The sequence below is a fragment of the Anomaloglossus baeobatrachus genome, chromosome 7, assembly GCF_048569485.1.
Source record: "Anomaloglossus baeobatrachus isolate aAnoBae1 chromosome 7, aAnoBae1.hap1, whole genome shotgun sequence".
Lineage (NCBI taxonomy): Eukaryota > Metazoa > Chordata > Amphibia > Anura > Aromobatidae > Anomaloglossus > Anomaloglossus baeobatrachus.
This window is the reverse complement of record NC_134359.1, coordinates 99260404-99279596: the sequence shown is the minus strand read 5'-3', so window position 1 is coordinate 99279596 and position 19193 is coordinate 99260404. Positions and strand designations below refer to the sequence as shown.

The window sequence follows — 19193 nt, the reverse complement described above, 5'->3', positions numbered from 1 at the left end:
TCGGCCTATGCTGGATTCACAATAGGTAAGTATCATTTAGTTTTTATTTTTTACAGTTTCAAGCCTCTGACAACAATACCTTTAAATACACAAGGTACAGAGCAAGACATGGAAAAATATGGCTTCAAAAAAACAAAGTTGATTTTCTGCCAATCATGAAATACATCAAACAATTATAAAGAAGAAGTTTCAGAGATCTATGTAATGGAGCTAATAAGATCTCTATAATGTCATAGATTGATATACAAGTCTCCCGAATGTGTAATCTGCAGGCTCAGTCTATCAAGGATCCACAGGAGTCTGCAACTTTCCCAATTAGGAGCTGAGACTTTGCTCATTGAATCTGTTTACTTTAAGCCCTAATATATTTGGATTGGATATTAATGGGAGGTGCGTTTTTAGCTGCAAGTTATAATGGATATTTATAGCGCTTCCTACTGAGAACCAAGGGTTTTCTAGAATGGCTATAAACATGCTACGTGGTGGATGTAGATAACCAGCATTATCATTTTCCTTCAATGTATAAAGGCATGCAGAGGATTTGGACGTCTCTACTAGAACAATGGAGTTCTGACCAATAAAAAGATTGTTGACAGTAGGAACAACCATAGACCGGCCCTCTAGGAGCCCAATAACACTGACATTGCCGGACACAAGTCATAAGGATATCACAGTGTCAACGTATGAGGGGTGGCCACAAAAATAGTCATTTTATTTGTGTACTGCCTCTTTCTGTATGTCAGATGAGCTAAGCAATTTACTTACAGTGTTGTTGTTTTTCCAGCTCCGTTATGCCCCAGCAATGATGTTATGTGGCCTTCATAGAACGTTAGGTTTAAGTTTTCCACAGCTGCTTTTGACTGGTAGATCTTTGTCAGGCCATGAAGAGACACTCCTATGTTTAGATCTGAGGGTTCCTCCTCATTATGTGGATAGAGGTCGTCTCCTGCAAAATTGTTCATGCAAATCTAAAAATATCTCATATATTGATCAAGTTCTCATTGTTTGATGTTAACACCATAGAAATTCATAGCAATATCTATAGACTCTATCCATATCCATAGTAGTATAACTTGAAGCGTGTGGGCTGTGATGCAAAATCTCTAATAGGGTCCCCAACTATCACAGGTCATTAAAATTAATAGTCTTTTAATAAGGCCAAAGGGAACTTTTAGGCCCCCTTAGGTTGCAGAGGCCAGGACTAACTTCACCCCCTCTGCACCTACTATAGATACTCCCCATAGACTTCAACATACCATAAAGTGGCAAACAATATTTGTAGGTACTGTTTATCTTTTTTATGTTTTAACCTCTTCATGACCGGCCAAGTTTGTGCTGTTTTTTGTTTGTTTCGCCATTCTTCTTCCGAGAGACATAACTTTTTTGTTTTTTAGTCAATGTGGTCATGTAGTAGCTCGTTGTTTGCGGAACGAGCTGTACTGTTAAATTAAACCATAGGTTTTGCCAAAATGGCAAAAAATTCCAAATGCGGAAAAATTGCAAAAAAAAGTGTGATTGCACTATTGTTTTTGAGATATTTTATTCACTGTGTTCCCTATATGGTACAACTGATGTATCAATGGGATGTCTGAGGTCAGTGCGAGTTTGAAGACACCAAACATGTATAGGTTTACTTTTATCTAAGGAGATGCTACATTTTGATCGCCTGTTATTGCATTTAGCGCAAAATTTGTAGCGCCAAAAAACGTAATATTGACATTTGTAATTTTTTTGCCGCTACGTCGTTTACCGATCAGATGAACTGATTGTATGTTTTCATAGATCAGGCGTTTCTAAACGCGGCAATACCAAATGTGTGTATATTTTTTATTTTTTTAACCCTTTAATTTTCAATGGGGTGAAAGGGGGTTGATTTAAACAATTAGGTTTTTTTTAATTTTTTTTTAAAAAAAATTTAAACTTTTTTTTATTTTACTAGGTCCCCTAGGGGTCTATAACTATCAGCATTCTGATCGCTCATTCATTTCTCCCGATCAGAACAGCACCGCTCAGTCTGGGAGAAGTGATCATCTCTTATAACAAGCAGCACTCGGCTGTTTCTTACAGGACCTGAGTCATGTGAGCACAGGACTCATCACATGACCCTGTGCTACCATGACAACCACCGGATCCACGTGATCACGTCACGTCACTTCCAGTATCGGCCTATGAGTATGGATCTACCGTGATCGCTGTTATTATGGCGCTGTCACATCTTGACAGCGCCATTTAAGGAGTTAAAAGGCACGGGTGGATAGCGATTCCACTCGTGCCTAGTGGGCACACATGTCAGCTGTATAAATCAGCTGAAATGTGCGCTGATCGCCGCAGGCTGCTTGCAGCAGCCCTCAGGGATTAACACTAGGACGTAATATTACTGCCCGCGGTCGTTAACGGGTTAAAATGATATTATCTAAGTAATTGAATGGGTTGTGCTTTTACAGAAATAGAAAACATGGCTGCGTTCCTCCAAAAAGAGTGCTACCCCCATCCATATCAGGGCTGTTCCTGGTAACCCCATTCACTGCATTGGAGCTGAGCTGCAATTCCAGACACAACCCACAATGGGGCTTCTTGTGGAAGACCACAACGGCTATAATAAAAAATAACATTAAATCGAATGTTCCACGTATAAGCACGGTGGAACAGTTTATAGAGCGACAGTCTTGATTTTTTTTCTGTACACTGAACAATAAATAATGAATTTATACAGTATGTACAGTAATGTTTGAAGCTGCCGTCTAGAGATTTACTACTTTTCTAGTTACCTTTTTTCTGGGGAATGCCATGATCAACAATATTAGAAATCATCAATCCACTTGGTTTCCTGGAACAGACGTTTTGTAATCCACAACATTCCATCCAGAAAGACGGGAGAACAGGAAAATACCAGGGAGCTGCAATGCCGTATTTTCCTTTAATAAACCATAGAAGAACATTAAAAGCAAGTTAACAAAACAATGCAAAACATGTAATCTGCAAAGCTTTATTCACATAATCCTTACCAGGGAACACTATCCTTATGTACCAGCCAACAATAAAATAAATCATAGCATCTATCAACATGACCCAGCACAACCAGCCGAAAGAAAATGTGTCATTGGTCAAGGGGGAAGTATACATGTTATGCCACTGAATGCCTGCAATGACAAAAAAAGATTATTTTACAATACAAGCTCCAAGCAATTGCCTACTGCATTTCTTTTGTGGGGAAATAACAGTAACTCACAATATTTTAAAATAGAAAACTTCAAAAATCTTTAAGACAATAACTGAAAAGCTATTGTTATACTTGTCCATATTATAGAACTATTTTTTGTTTGAGTGTTTTTTGTCATTGGATCTTGATACTTTTAGGAAGCTCTATCCAAAATAGATGAATGACAAATTTTTAGATATGTAAGATCCCAAATGCAGTCCGTGTTTTAGGATTTGACCATTCTCCAAAACATTAAATATACAAATAGTGTATAGAACAGTATGGGGTTACTCCAGTTACACTCATTCTCTTTACTGTTCCAGTCCATAAGTTATTTCCCTTCACAAGGAGTGGTACACCAAGACATCGAATATGGACTACACTATATTTTGTGAGTTTATACACACGGCACTTCTGGAGTGGTGCTCAAGTAGGGTCCAAAACCGTCTCAAGTAGATGTAGAAACTTGGCACTGAAGATAAATGTGAATAGTGGTCTTTTATTGAGAAAAACTTGTGGGACCAGCACAAGCACAGATGTTTAGGTCAAAGACCTTCATCAGTGTGTGTGCAGGGGGTCCTCCGAAAGTATAGCAACTTGGCAACTGGCGTAGTCAAGTATGACGCGGTTTCCAAGGCATTCCCACATAGCGGTGGACACTGTGTCATCCCTAACTACGCCAGTTGCCAAGTTACCATACCTTCTGAGGACCCCCTGCACACACACTGGTGAAGGTCTTTGACCTAAATGTCTGTGCTTGTGCTGGTCCTATAAGTTCTTCTCAATAAAAGACCACTATTCACATTTATCTTGAGTGCCAGGTTTTTACATCTACACTATATTTTGAACACACGCTTTTATTATACTCACAAACACAGATTAAATCCTAAAACTGTCTCAGATAGATCGGATAGATAGAAACGCGTAGACCTGTGCAATATAAAGATCCATTAATCTGAATACCTGAGAAGTGTTCATTGGCGTGGCTCAAAAAAACCCTATTTTCCTCTATTGTTCTCTGTTATCTGCAGTCTGGGTTGCTGCTGCCTTGATCAAAACTTTCCATGCCTGCATAGTAGTTGTGACTTTCACAACTTCACTTGGTGAGTATTACTGCTCCCTGTCTCTACCCCGTGTGTTATTGGGGTAAAACCCTATTGCGCTTCTTCTCCACAGCTTTTTACTCATGAGATAGATCGGGAAAGCTCATCTCCCCTCCAGACCAACTCATGTTTCACCTATGTGTCTTGTCTAGGGATAACAAGCCATGTGTTGGAGATACCTGACAATCCACAATGCTTAAAGAGGTTGAACATCTCATTTTAACCTAAAAGATTTGTTGGGGACATAATTTTGTGTATCAAAGTTTTGTTTTTTCTTTTTTTTTTTAATTCTAGTATCATTTTGTGAATGTGCCTTTTTTTCCCCTTTTTTTCAAGTCCTATGGAGAATTGTGTTGGGAAATGGTGATAGAAGCCAGGAGAAACATGGAACAATCTGCACTGCAGTGGATAAACTGATGGTCCAGTCCGTGAAGCGCATAAAAAGGTGCTTTATTTACACGTTTCAGAATGAAATCCCAATCCTTCGTCAGAACAGACACCGAATGATGGAGTGGGGTTTTACTCCGAAACATGTAAATAAAGCATCTTTTCATACATGTCACACACTGGACCTTTGGTTTATCCACAGCAGTGCCGATCGTTCCATGATTCTCCCAGCTTCTATCTATTACCTCCAACTTTAGGGCTCTTGGATCTTGCGGTAGCTGGTTTTTGCTTCTATACTGGTTGTGTGTCACACAATCACACAAGGGGAGCGTCCGGCTCTTTCTTTCCCCTTTTCTTTTATTGGGTAGGACCCTACTGCGATGTTTCTCCAAAATATTGCATATTGGAATAATAGCAAATAACCAGAACCCTTACCTAAAACGTGCTGCATAAAAAAGCCACTAAACACTACTCCCCCACCTACCCAAAAAAGCACCAAATTTCCATAAACCAAAATGCATTACATGTGTCTTTTATATCTCACAATTGACTTCCAATGAATCTAACCTAAAGTAGTCTAAAGGTGTATTTCTGCTTTAATATGTATTAGTATTTGTGCTTTAATATCTATTATTATTTATTAGTATGCCTTTAAAATTAATGCGAATAATAATTCCTCACGCTGCCATGTATTTTCATAGTCTATAGAAGCTACGCATAGATGTGCATTAGTTTAACTAGGTCGAGACCAGGCCATATACCCCCGTTCCTGACCTGACATATTTTTGTTTTTCTTGTTCATATGGTTTAAAGAGCGATAAAAACTTATTTCGTATATATTCAAATTATATTTTTCATCTTTTTTCCATGATACACTTAATTATTATGTCTTTGTCATACTCTCTTTTTTCTAATTTTGTTTGCTAATACCAGGTTTTAACAGTGGGAAAGTAAAGGAAATACATGTTTGTTTTTCACATTTTTTTAAGGCCACAAAGGGCCATTGAAATACAGTTTAAAATTTGTTTCCCTTTCTATAACAATTATTTTCATAGGCAGTGGGCTTTTATTTATTATTTTTTTTTTAATTTGCTATTTATTTAGTTACTATTCATTTTTTTCACATATTTTGTGTCCATAAGGTAGTAAAAGACCTTTGGAGGGCCATAGGCGGGAGAACGATACGTTTAAATAAATACGATAAATACGTTTTTTTAATATCTCTTCTGTAACTGGGACTGGTATATTAGTTCGAGTTACAGTGGAGTGAAGCTTCATTAGCCTCTTTTGTGTTCACAGCTGATCTTTTAGGTTTTTAAAGGCCAGAAAAGCGCTGGGCTAGCATTACAATGGTCATTATAATATTCTAAATACCTCCATTTATATTTTTTAGGTAAAATTTATTTTGGTTTTTCACAGTGTGCGACTAGTCCCCCTTTTTTGTCTTGTATTTATACACATCACCCAGATACGCACCTGTTCACATTTTAAAGGTGCTGCCAGTTCGGTTTGAAGTCAGGTTAGTACCAGCGTGGGAAACCAGCAAGGGAACCCCTGCTTTCATTCTGTTTATGTTCTATTATATATATATATATATATATATATATATATATATATATATATATTATTTTTCAGAGAGATTGTATGGTTAATGTGCAGATTGTAGAGCTGTATCATTGAAATGCTATGTAAATATAAATGAGATTCTTACCTTCATCTTGCTCTTCATAGTGAACAATATACTTTGTGGCATAGCTCAAAGCCGTAGGAGAGAAAATACTCTAAATATAATTAAAATAAGGACAAGAGATTAGTGGCTGAATCAAATTATAGCATTTGTGTCTGGTTTATCATGATGCTAAGGAACAGTTCAGTGTGTGCATTTAGTGTACATTTTTAAGTTTTATGTAAAGGCTTATTGGAATTCAAATTTATCCTGCAAAAATGTGTGTATAGCGCAGCACAGTCAAAATTTGATTACAATTTGAGGCAATGACAATTGAATGTAATGGTATGCCATATGTCCATGTTATGATGTCACCGTTCCAGCGGCTATTGGATCACTGCAGGTTTTGATTGGCTAAAGCAGTCAGGTGACTTTGAGCAGCGCATCATCATCATAAAGCAGCTAGTGATGAGCTGATCAATGTCATTTGACTTCTGCAAAGAATCACAGTGCGTTGTGCCCCCAGAGCTGGTGAGTCAGTGATATTAGTTTCCTGTATCTGCGAAGACCATGGAGCCATTTGTACTGCATCTAAGTGGGTAAGTACAATTGAGACTGACATTTTTTACATATCCAGTCTACTGGACAAAGTTTTATTTTTACCAGATATCCCCTTTAATTGTTTTTGTATCATTATTTTTTAGTAGCTTTATAGTAAACTAAATTTCTGGCTTTTAATTTTCCCACTTTTTTACCCACATTGTACAGATATTTAGAGATTTACTGGTATGGTGGCTCAGTGGTTAGCACTGCAGCCTTGCAGCGCTGGGGTCCTGGGTTCAAATCCCATTCAGGAGACCATCTGCAAGGAGTTTGTATGTTCTCCCCGTGTTTGCGTGGGTTTCCTCCCACAATTCAAAATTATACTGATAGAGATCTTAGATTGTGAGCCCCAATGGGGACAGAGTTGCTGATGTATGTAAAGTGCTGTGGAATTAATAGTGCTATATAAATGAATAAATATTATTATTATTAAATACAGATCTGTCTCTATGTACCAGTACGATATGCCTGTAAAGAAGAAGAATACCATTTAGATCTTTAGGGAGAGAAAATTCTCCTTTACAGAACAATGCTGCCAGTGGCTCATTGTGAATATGTCTGCCTTACATGCTACAGGTCCTAAGGGGTGCTTCACACACAGTGAGATCTCTGCTGAGTCACGCTTTTTGTGACGCAGCAGTGACCTCATTACCGATCTCGCTGTGTGTGACAATGAGCAGCGATCTGGCCCCTGCTGCGAGATCGCTGCTCGTTACACACAGCCCTGGTTCGTTTTCTTCAAAGGCGCTCTCCCGCTGTGACACACAGATCGCTGTGTGTGACAGCGAGAGAGCGACAAATGAAGCGAGCAGGGAGCAGGAGCCGGCGTCTGGCAGCTGCGGTAAGCTGTAACCAAGATAAACATCGGGTAACCAAGGTGGTTACCCGATATTTACCTTAGTTACCAGCCTCCGCCGCTCTCACGCTGCCTGTGCTGCCGGCTCCGGCTCTCTGCACATGTAGCTGCTGTACACATCGGGTTAATTAACCCGATGTGTACTGTAGCTAGGAGAGCAAGGAGCCAGCGCTAAGCAGTGTGCGCGGCTCCCTGCTCTCTGCACATGTAGCTGCATTACACATCGGGTTAATTAACCCGATGTGTACTGCAGCTAGGAGAGCAAGGAGCCAGCGCTCAGTGTGCGCGGCTCCCTGCTCCCTGCACACACAGCTAAGCGGTGTGCGCTGGTAACTAATGTAAACATCGGGTAACCATACCCGATGTTTACCTTAGTTACCAGTGTCCGCAGCTTCCAGACGCCGGCTCCGTGCAAGCGCAGCGTCGCTTGCACGTCACTGCTGGCTGGGGGCTGGTCACTGGTCGCTGGTGAGATCTGCCTGTTTGACAGCTCACCAGCGACCATGTAGCGATGCAGCAGCAATCCTGACCAGGTCAGATCGCTGGTCGGATCGCTGCTGCATCGCTAAAGTGTGAAGGTACCCTAAGTTTGAGTCCCAGATAAGACAATCTTTAAGAAAAAAGCAAATAATACCAGAGGTACCTACTGAGCACAGAGAACAAGCTGTGTTGGATGGAGAGGTGGCAGAACACACACAAAAGATGTGGTATATCCACACGTGCAATAAATAATTAAGTAGATTGAAGCTCACCAGTAAGGTTTTTCCAGCAAAAGACATACTTTGTTCCTTACTGACCACAACAATGAATGGGAAGAAGGTGATGATGTAGATGAGGCTTCCACTAAGTGCAGCTACATTGGTGTTGTGGAAGAAAACGCTGATGAGGTAACTCATTGCTATCACTGTCAGGCTGTAATCCAGGAAGAAAATGAACAGAATGAAACCATTGCTGTAGGGCAGAATTTTGCCAAACTTAAGAATGAGGACAAGAATGGCAACAGTGATTATTAGGAAACAGGCACATTCAATCAACCAAGCGAAGAAGTGACTGCAAGAGTTGATTCCCATCATCTTCATGTACTGTAAAAAGAAAGAAAAACACAATTTAAATCAAAGCTTAAATAAGAATGGTAGACTGGCAACAAAATTGTGATTGGAGAAAACAATACCAGGGCTTTACAGTAACTGGACCGTGGGGTTCAATGTACATCATGTGTTTTGCTGGCATGAGGTTATTGTTTTATAAATTCCACTTTTAGGCTCTGTGCACACATGTTGCTTTCTTCACACTTTTTTCCTTGCAGATTTTAATCAATACTAAAAGGAAAAACGCAAAGTCTATAAGAATCCTGACTTGCTGTGCACACGGTGCTTCTTTTTTCCTTGCAGATTTTGTTGAAGAAAAAAGAAGCAGCGTGTCAATTCTTTCTGCTTTTTTTTCCTGCGATTCTATAAGGCTACTTTCACACATCCGGTTTGAGCACTGCGGCTCAATCCGGCTGTGAAAACTATGCAACGGATGCGGCGAAAACACCGCATCCTTTGCATAGGTTTTTACATGCGGCCCGTCCGTTTTTTCCGGTTGCGGCATGCTACTGAGCATGCGCAGTGGAAAAAAATGCATGCGGCGAGCGGATGCGTTTTTTTTCCGCATCGCGCCGCATCCGGCCTCCATAGGTATGCATTGAAAAATGCGCCGCAGCAGGCCGGATGCGGCGCGATGCGGTGTTTTTTGCCGGAGCAAAAAACGTTGCAGGGAACGTTCGATCCGGCCGCGGCATCGGCTAAATCTGCCGCATGCGGCAAAAACCGGACCGAACGCAAGCCCCTGCGGCACAATACGGCACTAATGTAAGTCTATGCAAAAAAAAACGCAACCGGCGTTACAAAAGCCGGTTGCAGTTTTTCTGCAGAACGCCGTATTGTGCCGCAGAGCAAAAATCCGGATGTGTGAAAGTAGCCTAATCCACTGCAGTGGATTATATGTCAGACTTGCACTAAGGCCGGAGTCACACTTGCGCATGACTCGGCAATTCTCGCATCAGCATCACCCGGGGCGGACGCACACTCTATGAACAGGAGCTTCTTGGCTGCATGTATTTCTGTGCAGCTGACCCGCTCCTGTCCGAGAGTGTGCGGCTGCCCCGGGTGATGCTGATGCGAGAATCGCCGAGTCATGTGCAAGTGTGACTCCGGCCTAACAGTTTGCCTCTCACACCATGCATCCGGTATGGTGTGTGAGGGTCTGTATAGCTCAGTAACCTGGGGTCATCATGGTGACAACCCAGGGTTACTATAGCAGCGATCGGGTCCCTGTGATCACATTACAGGGACCCAATCACCAAGGAGAGGTAAGTAATCCCTCTCGCCGCCTCTTGAATGCTGCGATCGCATTGATCGCAGCATTCAGGGGGTTAAACTGCCGGAAGTGGTGCGGGCAACACTTCAGGCAGTGAAAACCAGGTCCCAGCTGTAACATCAGCTGGAAACCCGGCGGCGATCGTGGGGGTTCAGCGCCTGAAACCCCACAATCACCATGACTTAAAAAATGCAAGTGAAAAAATGCGCAAATGTAATAAAAAATGCACATTTCTTTCTACTACGTTTTTCCTGCCAATACATGTTTTTTTATGTACCGAAAATCTGCACACAAAATAGCAACATGTGCACAGAGCCTTATGCCAAGTTGGCTTTTGACATCCAAATTTTTGTGCTGATAAACATAGAATTAAAAGGTAAAATTCAGTCTATCTACAGCAACTACTACAGCGGATTTAAAGAGAACTGATGGCATTTATGTAAATCCACTTTAATGTTGATTCATTCCTTACCTTTATTGTAGAAATCCATTTTGCTGTTTAAGAGAAATCCAGAGTTGAAATTGTTTAGTAATGTGCTGCAAATGCAGTGAAACAGGATGGACCTGTCAGTCAGAGTCAGGAGGCGGGCACTGGGCGGGAACAAGGGGAGAGGTAGGAGAGCTGGAAGTTCACAGCTCACCACACTGCACTTCCAACTCATTAGCATTCCATTTCGTCTACGGATTTCTCCTAAACAGCAAAATAGATTTCTACAAGAAAGTTATAAAGGTATGCAAATTGTCTCTTCATTGAGGAAGTAGATGAACTCTGGTGCCACCTATTGGATGTAGCAAACCTAAAAGTCAAAAGTGACCCTTTAACAAACCTTATAAAGGGTCATTTTTGACTTTTAGGATTGCTACTTCCAATAAGCGGCACTAGATTTCGTCTACTTCCTCACTGAAAAGACAATTTGCATATTTCCCAGAGGAGCTTTGTGGCCTAAAGTCTCCTCGCCACTGGCATGCTGGAGTGTGTTAGTCTCCGCAAGGAGAATAGATTTCCCCTTATACAAGAAAGGTAACATTTTACTGAGCATTAAAGCGTCTTTATATTGTTTGGGGTATAAAATCCTGATGACAGGTTCTTTTTAACAACTTACTGCATACATTCTTATTACTTCAATGGATATTCTTTAATTCTCAATCTCCCTCTAGTGGCGGCTACAGTATAATATCACTTAAAATGGTGACCCCTTGAAATGTAATATTCTTAAATGCCTTCCTAAAGGGCAGCACGGTGGCTCAGTGGTTAGCAGTATTGCTTGCAGTGGTGGTGTCCTGGGTTCAAGTGCCACCATGGACAACATCTCCAAGGAGTTTGTATTTTCTCCCCATATTTGCGGGGGGTTTCTCCAGATCCTCCAGTTTCCCCTCATACTTCAAAGACATGCAGATAGGGAGCCACAGTGATGATAATGACTGTAAATCACTGTGGAATTCATGGTGCTATATAAGCAAAGCATAATAAATAGATATATAAAATATACTAATGTAATCAAGTCCAGCTATAACTGCAAGTTCATTTGTGACACTTACTCAGGACTGAATAGGATAACTGAAGTGAGCACTAATATATATATTATGAGTGCAAGCCAAAAATTACATACTATATACGGATAAGGCTGCACATCAAACTTAGATAATAGTATAATGCCTCAAGCATATGGAAAAATATTGGAATATACAATGAAAAATGCTACTTGCTAATTTGAACATGTGAATAATGAATTGCATACCTGCCATGAATATTAGGAAAAAGGAGATATTTAGCAATCGCATTGATCAATGTAACTGAGCCCCAAGGCCTCGTCAAGGCATATCTCTATATTGGGGTCCCTAGCTCTGTGACCCTAACTGTGTGTCATCTCATTGCAATTAAAAACTGCTATGGGTGGAGAGGGGTAACTAAGGACTTTCTTATATAGGAGATGGAAAAAACATGGCCGAAAGGGGCGGAGCTGTGTTCACATTCAGAAAAAAACTACATATAACTGAATAGGATAACTGAAGTGAGCACTAATATATATATTATGAGTGCAAGCCAAAAAATTGCGATTGCTAAATATCTCCTTTTTCCTAATATTCATGGCAGGTATGCAATTCATTATTCACATGTTCAAATTAGCAAGTAGCATTTTTCATTGTATTTTCCAATATTTTTCCATATGCTTGAGGCATTATACTATTATCTAAGTTTGATGTGCAGCCTTATCCGTACTTACTCAGGACTATCTCAGCACAATATAAAAAATGTTTGTGAAGTGGGCTATCTATCCTAGTGAAATGAGCAGGAAGCCAGTTTCCTTCACTCACACATACATATAATACAAGTGAATTAGTAAGTTCTAAATATTTGTATTAAGAAACCATGTAGGCATTTTTATCTGGAAAGTTCCTGTAAAGAGATTGTCCACTACCTTTACATCCCCTTTTTAAATACAGTAGCCCCCTTATAAAATACAAAAAAACTTATTCTCACCTAATATTCCAATGATGGCATTGAGTCTCCCGGGGCTCACATGACATTGTTTTGTCACTTGAGCCCCACAGGCAACCAGTGGTCTCTATTGGGCTGCTGTGTTCTCACTCTCTTTGTCTGAACTTTGTACAAGTGGAGCTAGTGAAAGTGCAGCAGCCTAATTGTCTTCAGGGCTCATGTGTCAAAACAAAGTCAGACAAGTCCCAGGACACTCAGTGCAAATGACGCACCCCAGGGCTTTGGGGTACTCGGTCCCAGGCTGTATATTACTGGGAGTAGAACTGCTTCACAATATATGTATTTTATTTTTGTTAGTATCTTACTTTATAAAAATTAATAAGAAAAAATACACATATATGATGTAATAAAGAGAGAGGCCAAGAGGAGGGATGTTAGAAAAGGCACAGACAAAACCTTCAAGGATACTTGTAAAAAGGTACTATCATAAGACCACAAAAATTGTCATGGAGATTATATCAGACAGAGTGAACAATACTACTGACTAACCCCTTCCTGTGTGCTGTCATGTACAAATATCACGCTTGTATATACTTAGAACAGTACAGCAAACTCACATAAAGAAATATTAAACAGGAAGGCCTAAAGCACCTATTTAAGCCAGTTGTCAAACATAACCTCTTAACGCCCAAAGCGGAAAGCCACACCTGTGTACATTTATTTCATCAGGCCTGCAACCGCACCATCAGCAGACACCATTGATAAATAACCCTTTACATGTGTATAAGACAGGGGGTGTCAAAGGAGTCTGCCGGGCCGGCTACATATCAAAATACGGCGTTTATCACCTAAAGTGAGAATCACCTGTGCGTGCACTCAGCTTAGTGGGCATATGACAATTATATATACAGTGGTTGTAAATGGAGTCCTGCCAATTCCAGGGTCCCCCACCGCTAGTCATGTATCAATACACTGGATCGGCATTGGTCAAAATTTACCTCATACTGTTGCGGCAGAGGGAACACGACATTGGCAAGAACCCCACACATACCAAATTATATAGTCAGGAAGTATAGATCCAACCAAGAAGGTTTGTCAGGTGTGGAAGGGTTAAGTCCCCCAAGAAACTCCGACGTACGTTTCACAGATAACCTAGCTTGTGCGCGGTTGCTTCATCAGGGAGTGACTGATCACAATGAATCGGCTAGTTTAAGTAGCCGCTCATTCCCTCAAAACAGCTGCATCCTGTCAACAGATATTGCCGGCGCATGCGCGTATGGCACCCCCGGGATCCGGAAACCTCCACACACCGTCATAACCACAGCGCAAGCGCGGGAGCAGGGACGCGTCTCCATAGCGCCCGCGCAGCAAGTCACCCAGAGACGGCCGGGAGGAAGGCGGACCCGCGGCGCAACACACGCACGCGCACATCGATGACAGGTACAAAACAAGTGTGAGTGGCTCTGACACACAATGCAGCGTCCCAATTAGGGGGCGGCTGCTGTGTGTCTCTAGTGTATTGTTGGACCTCATGTATCTGTATATTACTGGGATAGTTCACTGGGTGGCCGTTGCCCGGCTCCGTGACCCTGGGGGTCGCTTAAAAGGGGATTTGTACACGGGAAGAATAAAAATAAAATGTTTTTCATGACGCCACTTGCGGTATGCAGCTATATGGGGAAAGCTGCTGCTGCAAAGTCTCTCACTGCTGGGGCTGGTGGTATTGGGCAGCTTAGGTGTGTTGGCTCTCCGCAAGTAGAGCTAGGCCCCAGAGGAGGATCATGGTGGTTGTAGTCGCCAGAGTGCGGGATGGCGTTGCCGGTAAATAATAGAAACAAGGCAAGAGCTCCAGTTCAAGTGTTTTACTCACTGGTTAGGAGATTGCCCGAGAGCGTACTGGTTCTCTGCTTGTAAGTCTCTGGTTAACCGGTGTAAGATCCAGGTGGTTACTGGTGTCAGTGTAAATGTCCTGTTTGTCCTCGCTGTCCAGCGATCACCTGAAGGAACCTGGGCTGAGCTCCTGCTCACAAGCCCCAGGCTCCACAATGGAATGATAACCTGTGTGTCGTCCCACCAGCACTGATGCTCTCCTACACTCAGTCTGGTCTCATGGGACGTCCCTCCAGAAAAGCTCACTATGTGTCATGTGTCAAGGCTATCTCCTCTTATACCCCATGAGGCACCCACCCCCCAGTGGTTGTCCTGGTGACCAGGAAGTCCCATACTACTGGATAGCTAACTCTTCCTGTCCACCCCACACCCCCCCTGTGGGGAAGGCACCTAACTGCATGTGAAATGTGTCTGGTGTGAGCACCGGCAAACCACCTGTCACTTACCCCAGATAGATACTGCTCCTTAACTGAGTTGTAGTATCCTGTAGCGACCAAAGCCTCCGGGGCGCCACACCAACATAGATGGAACAGGAGGTGAGCATAGGTTATTTTTATTTATTAAGGAGGATTTTTTTTTTCTTAAAGGGGGGGTTTGCCCAGGTGGTGGTTGATTGAGGCTGGTCCCAGCAGAGTAACACCCACTGATCAGCATGTTTTCACCTATACCCACAATAATTGATAACTTGTTTTCATTGGAAAATCCCTTTAAAGTGATAGATCCAAGTGGTGGATTTCGGTAATAAAAAACTGATATTGTACATCTGATGTCCTACCTCATGTAGCCTAAGTTCTTTCTCGTGAACAAGTTTCTTTACAAAGGCTGCGATGAAAAGAACCCATGAAATCATCAAAGCGATGGGAAGGGAGAAGGACGTGCTATAGAGAAAACTGCCAAAACAAGAGGAAACAAAGTCGTTAGTGTTGCCTGTTTACTATAATATGATGATGGAGCAGTGAGGTAACTGAGAAGACTTGGGGTACATTACTATATGTGCACTCGTACCTGTTCTTCTTGAAGCAGGGGAAAGGCATGGGCTGGTATTGGACACCAACATCATCCACACTCTTGTTTGTCTGGAGCTCAATGATAGCTCTATCAATGTTTTCCTGCAAATATACAAAGCCACGGCTGTATTTGTTCACAGTGGCATGTGGCCCGGGAAACCAGTAAGAATTTCTGATGCTGCTAGTGTCCTCCGATAGCAGTGTGCGCATAGTGATAGTATATGTTATGTGCTTCGGCAGGCCAGAAGCTGAGCGTTTATTCCTACTGGTACCAGAGGGAAGATTAAAGGTAACCGCTGTATGGACAAAGAAATTAAAGTTTTAGCAATTAGTCTGATAAATATATAGTGTAATTGACTCTAAAGTTGGGGCAAAAGTCTTTTTTACAGACATCACCTGCAAAGAGCTCATTGGTCTTTTGAAGCTCATCGGCCTTGGCCAGCATTTCTGCAGAACTGTTCATAGGTTTAATCCGGTTATATGACATGCAGGACATAAGACTGTCCAGGACCTGACATAAAACTTGGCTCACTTTAATGTAACTTTCATTATCTGTTAAAAATTGGATATAACTCTCTGCGGAAACACAAATGAAGAATAGAATTATACGTGAGGCCGCATTAGGAAAAGCAAATAGTTTAACTTTTGACTATAATTCTTATGTTGTGTAATCTATAGACCACAACTAATGATAATAATGAAGTTATTTTGGCACATCTGACTCCATGTGAATGGCTGTCTATGGAAATAACAACTTTTTAATATTGTTGGAAATATCAGACAGTAATGGTGTTATCAGCTTACGGGGCTTTTATCATCTCACATCCTTACTCAGGAGAGCATAGAGCGAAGGACTTGTCCAGTGTTAAGAAAAAATATTCCTTATCTGTTCAATAAAACAACCTGTGTGCGGGTTGTGTCTGGTATTGCTGTTCAGTTCTACAGAAGTGAATGCTGGTCACAACCTGTAGACCAGTGTGGTGGTGTTTTTCGAAGAAAGTAACCATGTTTTTGTGGTCATTCCCAATGTGATATTTTAGTGACAAGATTGAGAGCGCCCAGTGCCTGAGAATCCTGGTCATCATGAACCAATCCCAGAGGTGAATTGATAGCTGACATCAAACCCAAGGGTTAATAATGGAGAGGCGTCTATCAGACACACCTATTACTATCTTGGCAAGTGAAGATGATGCCAGGTAGTCCAGCATATTCCTTATCTCTGTATAACGGCTAGATCTGCAGCAGAGAACACAGTGATTCTATCAAAGTGACTGCAAACAGCTCAGTAAGTGACACATTGCTGGAATCAGGGTCTATGTCTCTACATTATGCTGCTCTCAGATGAAGTAGCAAAAACCTGGTGACAGATTCCCTTTAAATAAATGATGAAAAAAAAACCAGCATGGGATCCCATCCCTTTTTGATAACCAGCCAAGGTAAAGCACACAGCTTAGGGTTGCAGCCTGCTTTACCTCCTCTTATTATCAAAAATCAGGTTGACCACACGTATTTTTTTTTATTTATTCCCTATCAACAGTTGTTTGCAGGCAATTGACCCAATTTTGCTTCTTTTTTCAGCCCCATAGCCCTTACTAGGACCATTTTAGAGCACCAAAGTTATATTGAGTTTGGGGGGCAGGGTCAAGTTTTGGTCCTGAACCAAACTTTTAACTAAAGTCTGGCTGAACCCAGCAAACCGAAATTTTTTTGGTCTGCTCATCCCTAGTGGGGATTTCATAAGCTTTCTTCTATCTAAGAGTCCTGGGAAATCTGGGACAGGTTGGTACCTACAGCCATGGCTGAAAGTGTTGACTCTCTTGAAAATGTTACAGAAAATGAAGTATTTCTCCCAGAACATTATTGCAATTGCAGATATTTTCTTATACACATGTTTATGCTTTTGTATGTATTAGAACAACACAAATATGTATAGGAAAAACAGGCAAATTGGACATAATTTCACACAAAACCCTCCAAATTTGGAAGACAATTGTTGCCACATTTCCAAAATTGTGGGTAAACAACTTTATTTCAAGCATATGATGCTCGTTCAATCTCAACTGTGGCAGTAACATGTGTGGGCAATATGAAAATCACCCCTGAAACCAACTAAAAAGGGGAGAAGTTGACTCAGTCATTGCATTGCATGTCTGTGCGTGCCACACTAAGCAGGGAGAACAAAAAAAGGAAAAGACAACTGGCTGCATGGTGCCCAACACAATCAAGAAGTATACAAACCCTAGCACTGTAACTAATCTCCCTGGTCGTGGATGGCAGAGAAAAATTGATAAAAGGTTGCCATGCAGGATAGTCGGACTGGTGGATAAGCAGCCCCATTCAAGTTCCAAAGAAGTTCAAGCTGTCCTGCAGGCTCAGGGTGCAGCAGTGTCAATGTCTATCTGTGGACATTTGAATGAAATTAAACGCCATGGAAGGAAACCAAGGAGGACCCTGCTACTGACACAGAGTGTCACATTGAGTTTTTTAGAAACATCACTAACTGTCATAGTGGCATCAGGATCTGTGGAGACTACAGATTCTGGCCCTCTGCCTGCTAACTTCTCTGATGTCTGTGATCAGTGCAGACATACTCGGGCATCAACCCACAGACTTGTAGTTCATAGTCAGGTTAGCAAAAATTAATTTCTGTTGGGCTGCTTGTTAGTCTTCTGTAGTCTGCTGTGGGAGACCCGCTCCCCTCCTATATATGCTGGCTCTACACTTCCTTTAATGCCAGCTATAGCTTCTATATACTGGTTTAGTGAGGTGATCTAGACTTACTGGTGGTTACAGTACTTTGTTGCTGTGAGCGGCTGTGGTGTTATTCCTTGATGTTCTTTTGTTGCTACCTTCTCTTACTTTTCTCCTTAGTCTCTTACTGACTGTTCCTTTGAGTTTGCATTGTGTCTGAGTTTTGTTTTTTTCCTGTTTGTCTTTAGAGGTGTTTACATCACACTCCTGTCCCTTTCTTTCCTGGGGGGAGGAAACAGTTTTATTCATGTCAGGATAATAGTAAGGCGTAGCACTTTAACGTCTCCACCATCAGGGGGAATCCAGAGGTTAGGGATAGCCTAGGGTCGCCTAGCATGAGTGACCGTAAAGAAGGCCCCTGTCCCTCGCTATCCTACAGTGACATCATGACACAGAGTCATAAAAAAGATAGACTGCAGTTTGCCAAAATGTACATAAGCCAAAATTATTCTGGGAAAGCATCTTGTGGACAGATGAGACCAAGATAGAGCTTTTTCGTAAAGCACATCATTCTACTGTTTACCTAAAACACAATACCTACAGTCAAATATGGTGGAAGTTCAAAGATGTTTTGGGGTTGATTTGCTGCCGCTGGCACTGGATGTCTTGACTATGTGCAAGGCATCCTGAAATCTGAAGATTACCAGGTCACAATGTAGTGCCCAGCGGCAAAAAGCTTATTTTGTCTCCTGGTCAGGGGTCTTCCAGCAGGACAATGACCCCAAACATGCTTCAAGAAGCAAAGTGGTGCAAAGTTCTGAAGTGGCAGCAATGAGTCTGGATCTAAATCCCATTGAACACCTGTGGAGAGATCTTAAAACTGCTGTTGGGAGAATATGATTTCAAATATGAGAGACATGTAGCAGTTTTCAAAAGAAGAGTGTCACAAGATTCCAGCGTAGAGGTGTAAGAAGCTTGCTGATGGTTATA

General features: G+C 41.6%; 1 protein-coding gene across 1 annotated transcript in view; it reads right to left on the bottom strand.

The window, feature by feature from the left end:
- Positions 1-18512, bottom strand: part of ABCA12 (ATP binding cassette subfamily A member 12) — a 158325-nt gene extending 139813 nt beyond the window's left edge. Inside the window, exons 1-9 of the mRNA XM_075319698.1 lie at positions 18392-18512; positions 15909-16088; positions 15511-15808; positions 15281-15395; positions 8567-8896; positions 6401-6470; positions 3006-3140; positions 2769-2915; positions 766-946 (exon numbers count right to left, since the gene is read on the bottom strand). Coding sequence (XP_075175813.1) covers positions 766-946; positions 2769-2915; positions 3006-3140; positions 6401-6470; positions 8567-8896; positions 15281-15395; positions 15511-15808; positions 15909-16088; positions 18392-18512 — 1577 coding nt within the window. The remainder of the gene's footprint in view (positions 1-765; positions 947-2768; positions 2916-3005; positions 3141-6400; positions 6471-8566; positions 8897-15280; positions 15396-15510; positions 15809-15908; positions 16089-18391) is intronic.
- Positions 18513-19193: the final 681 nt, after the last annotated feature.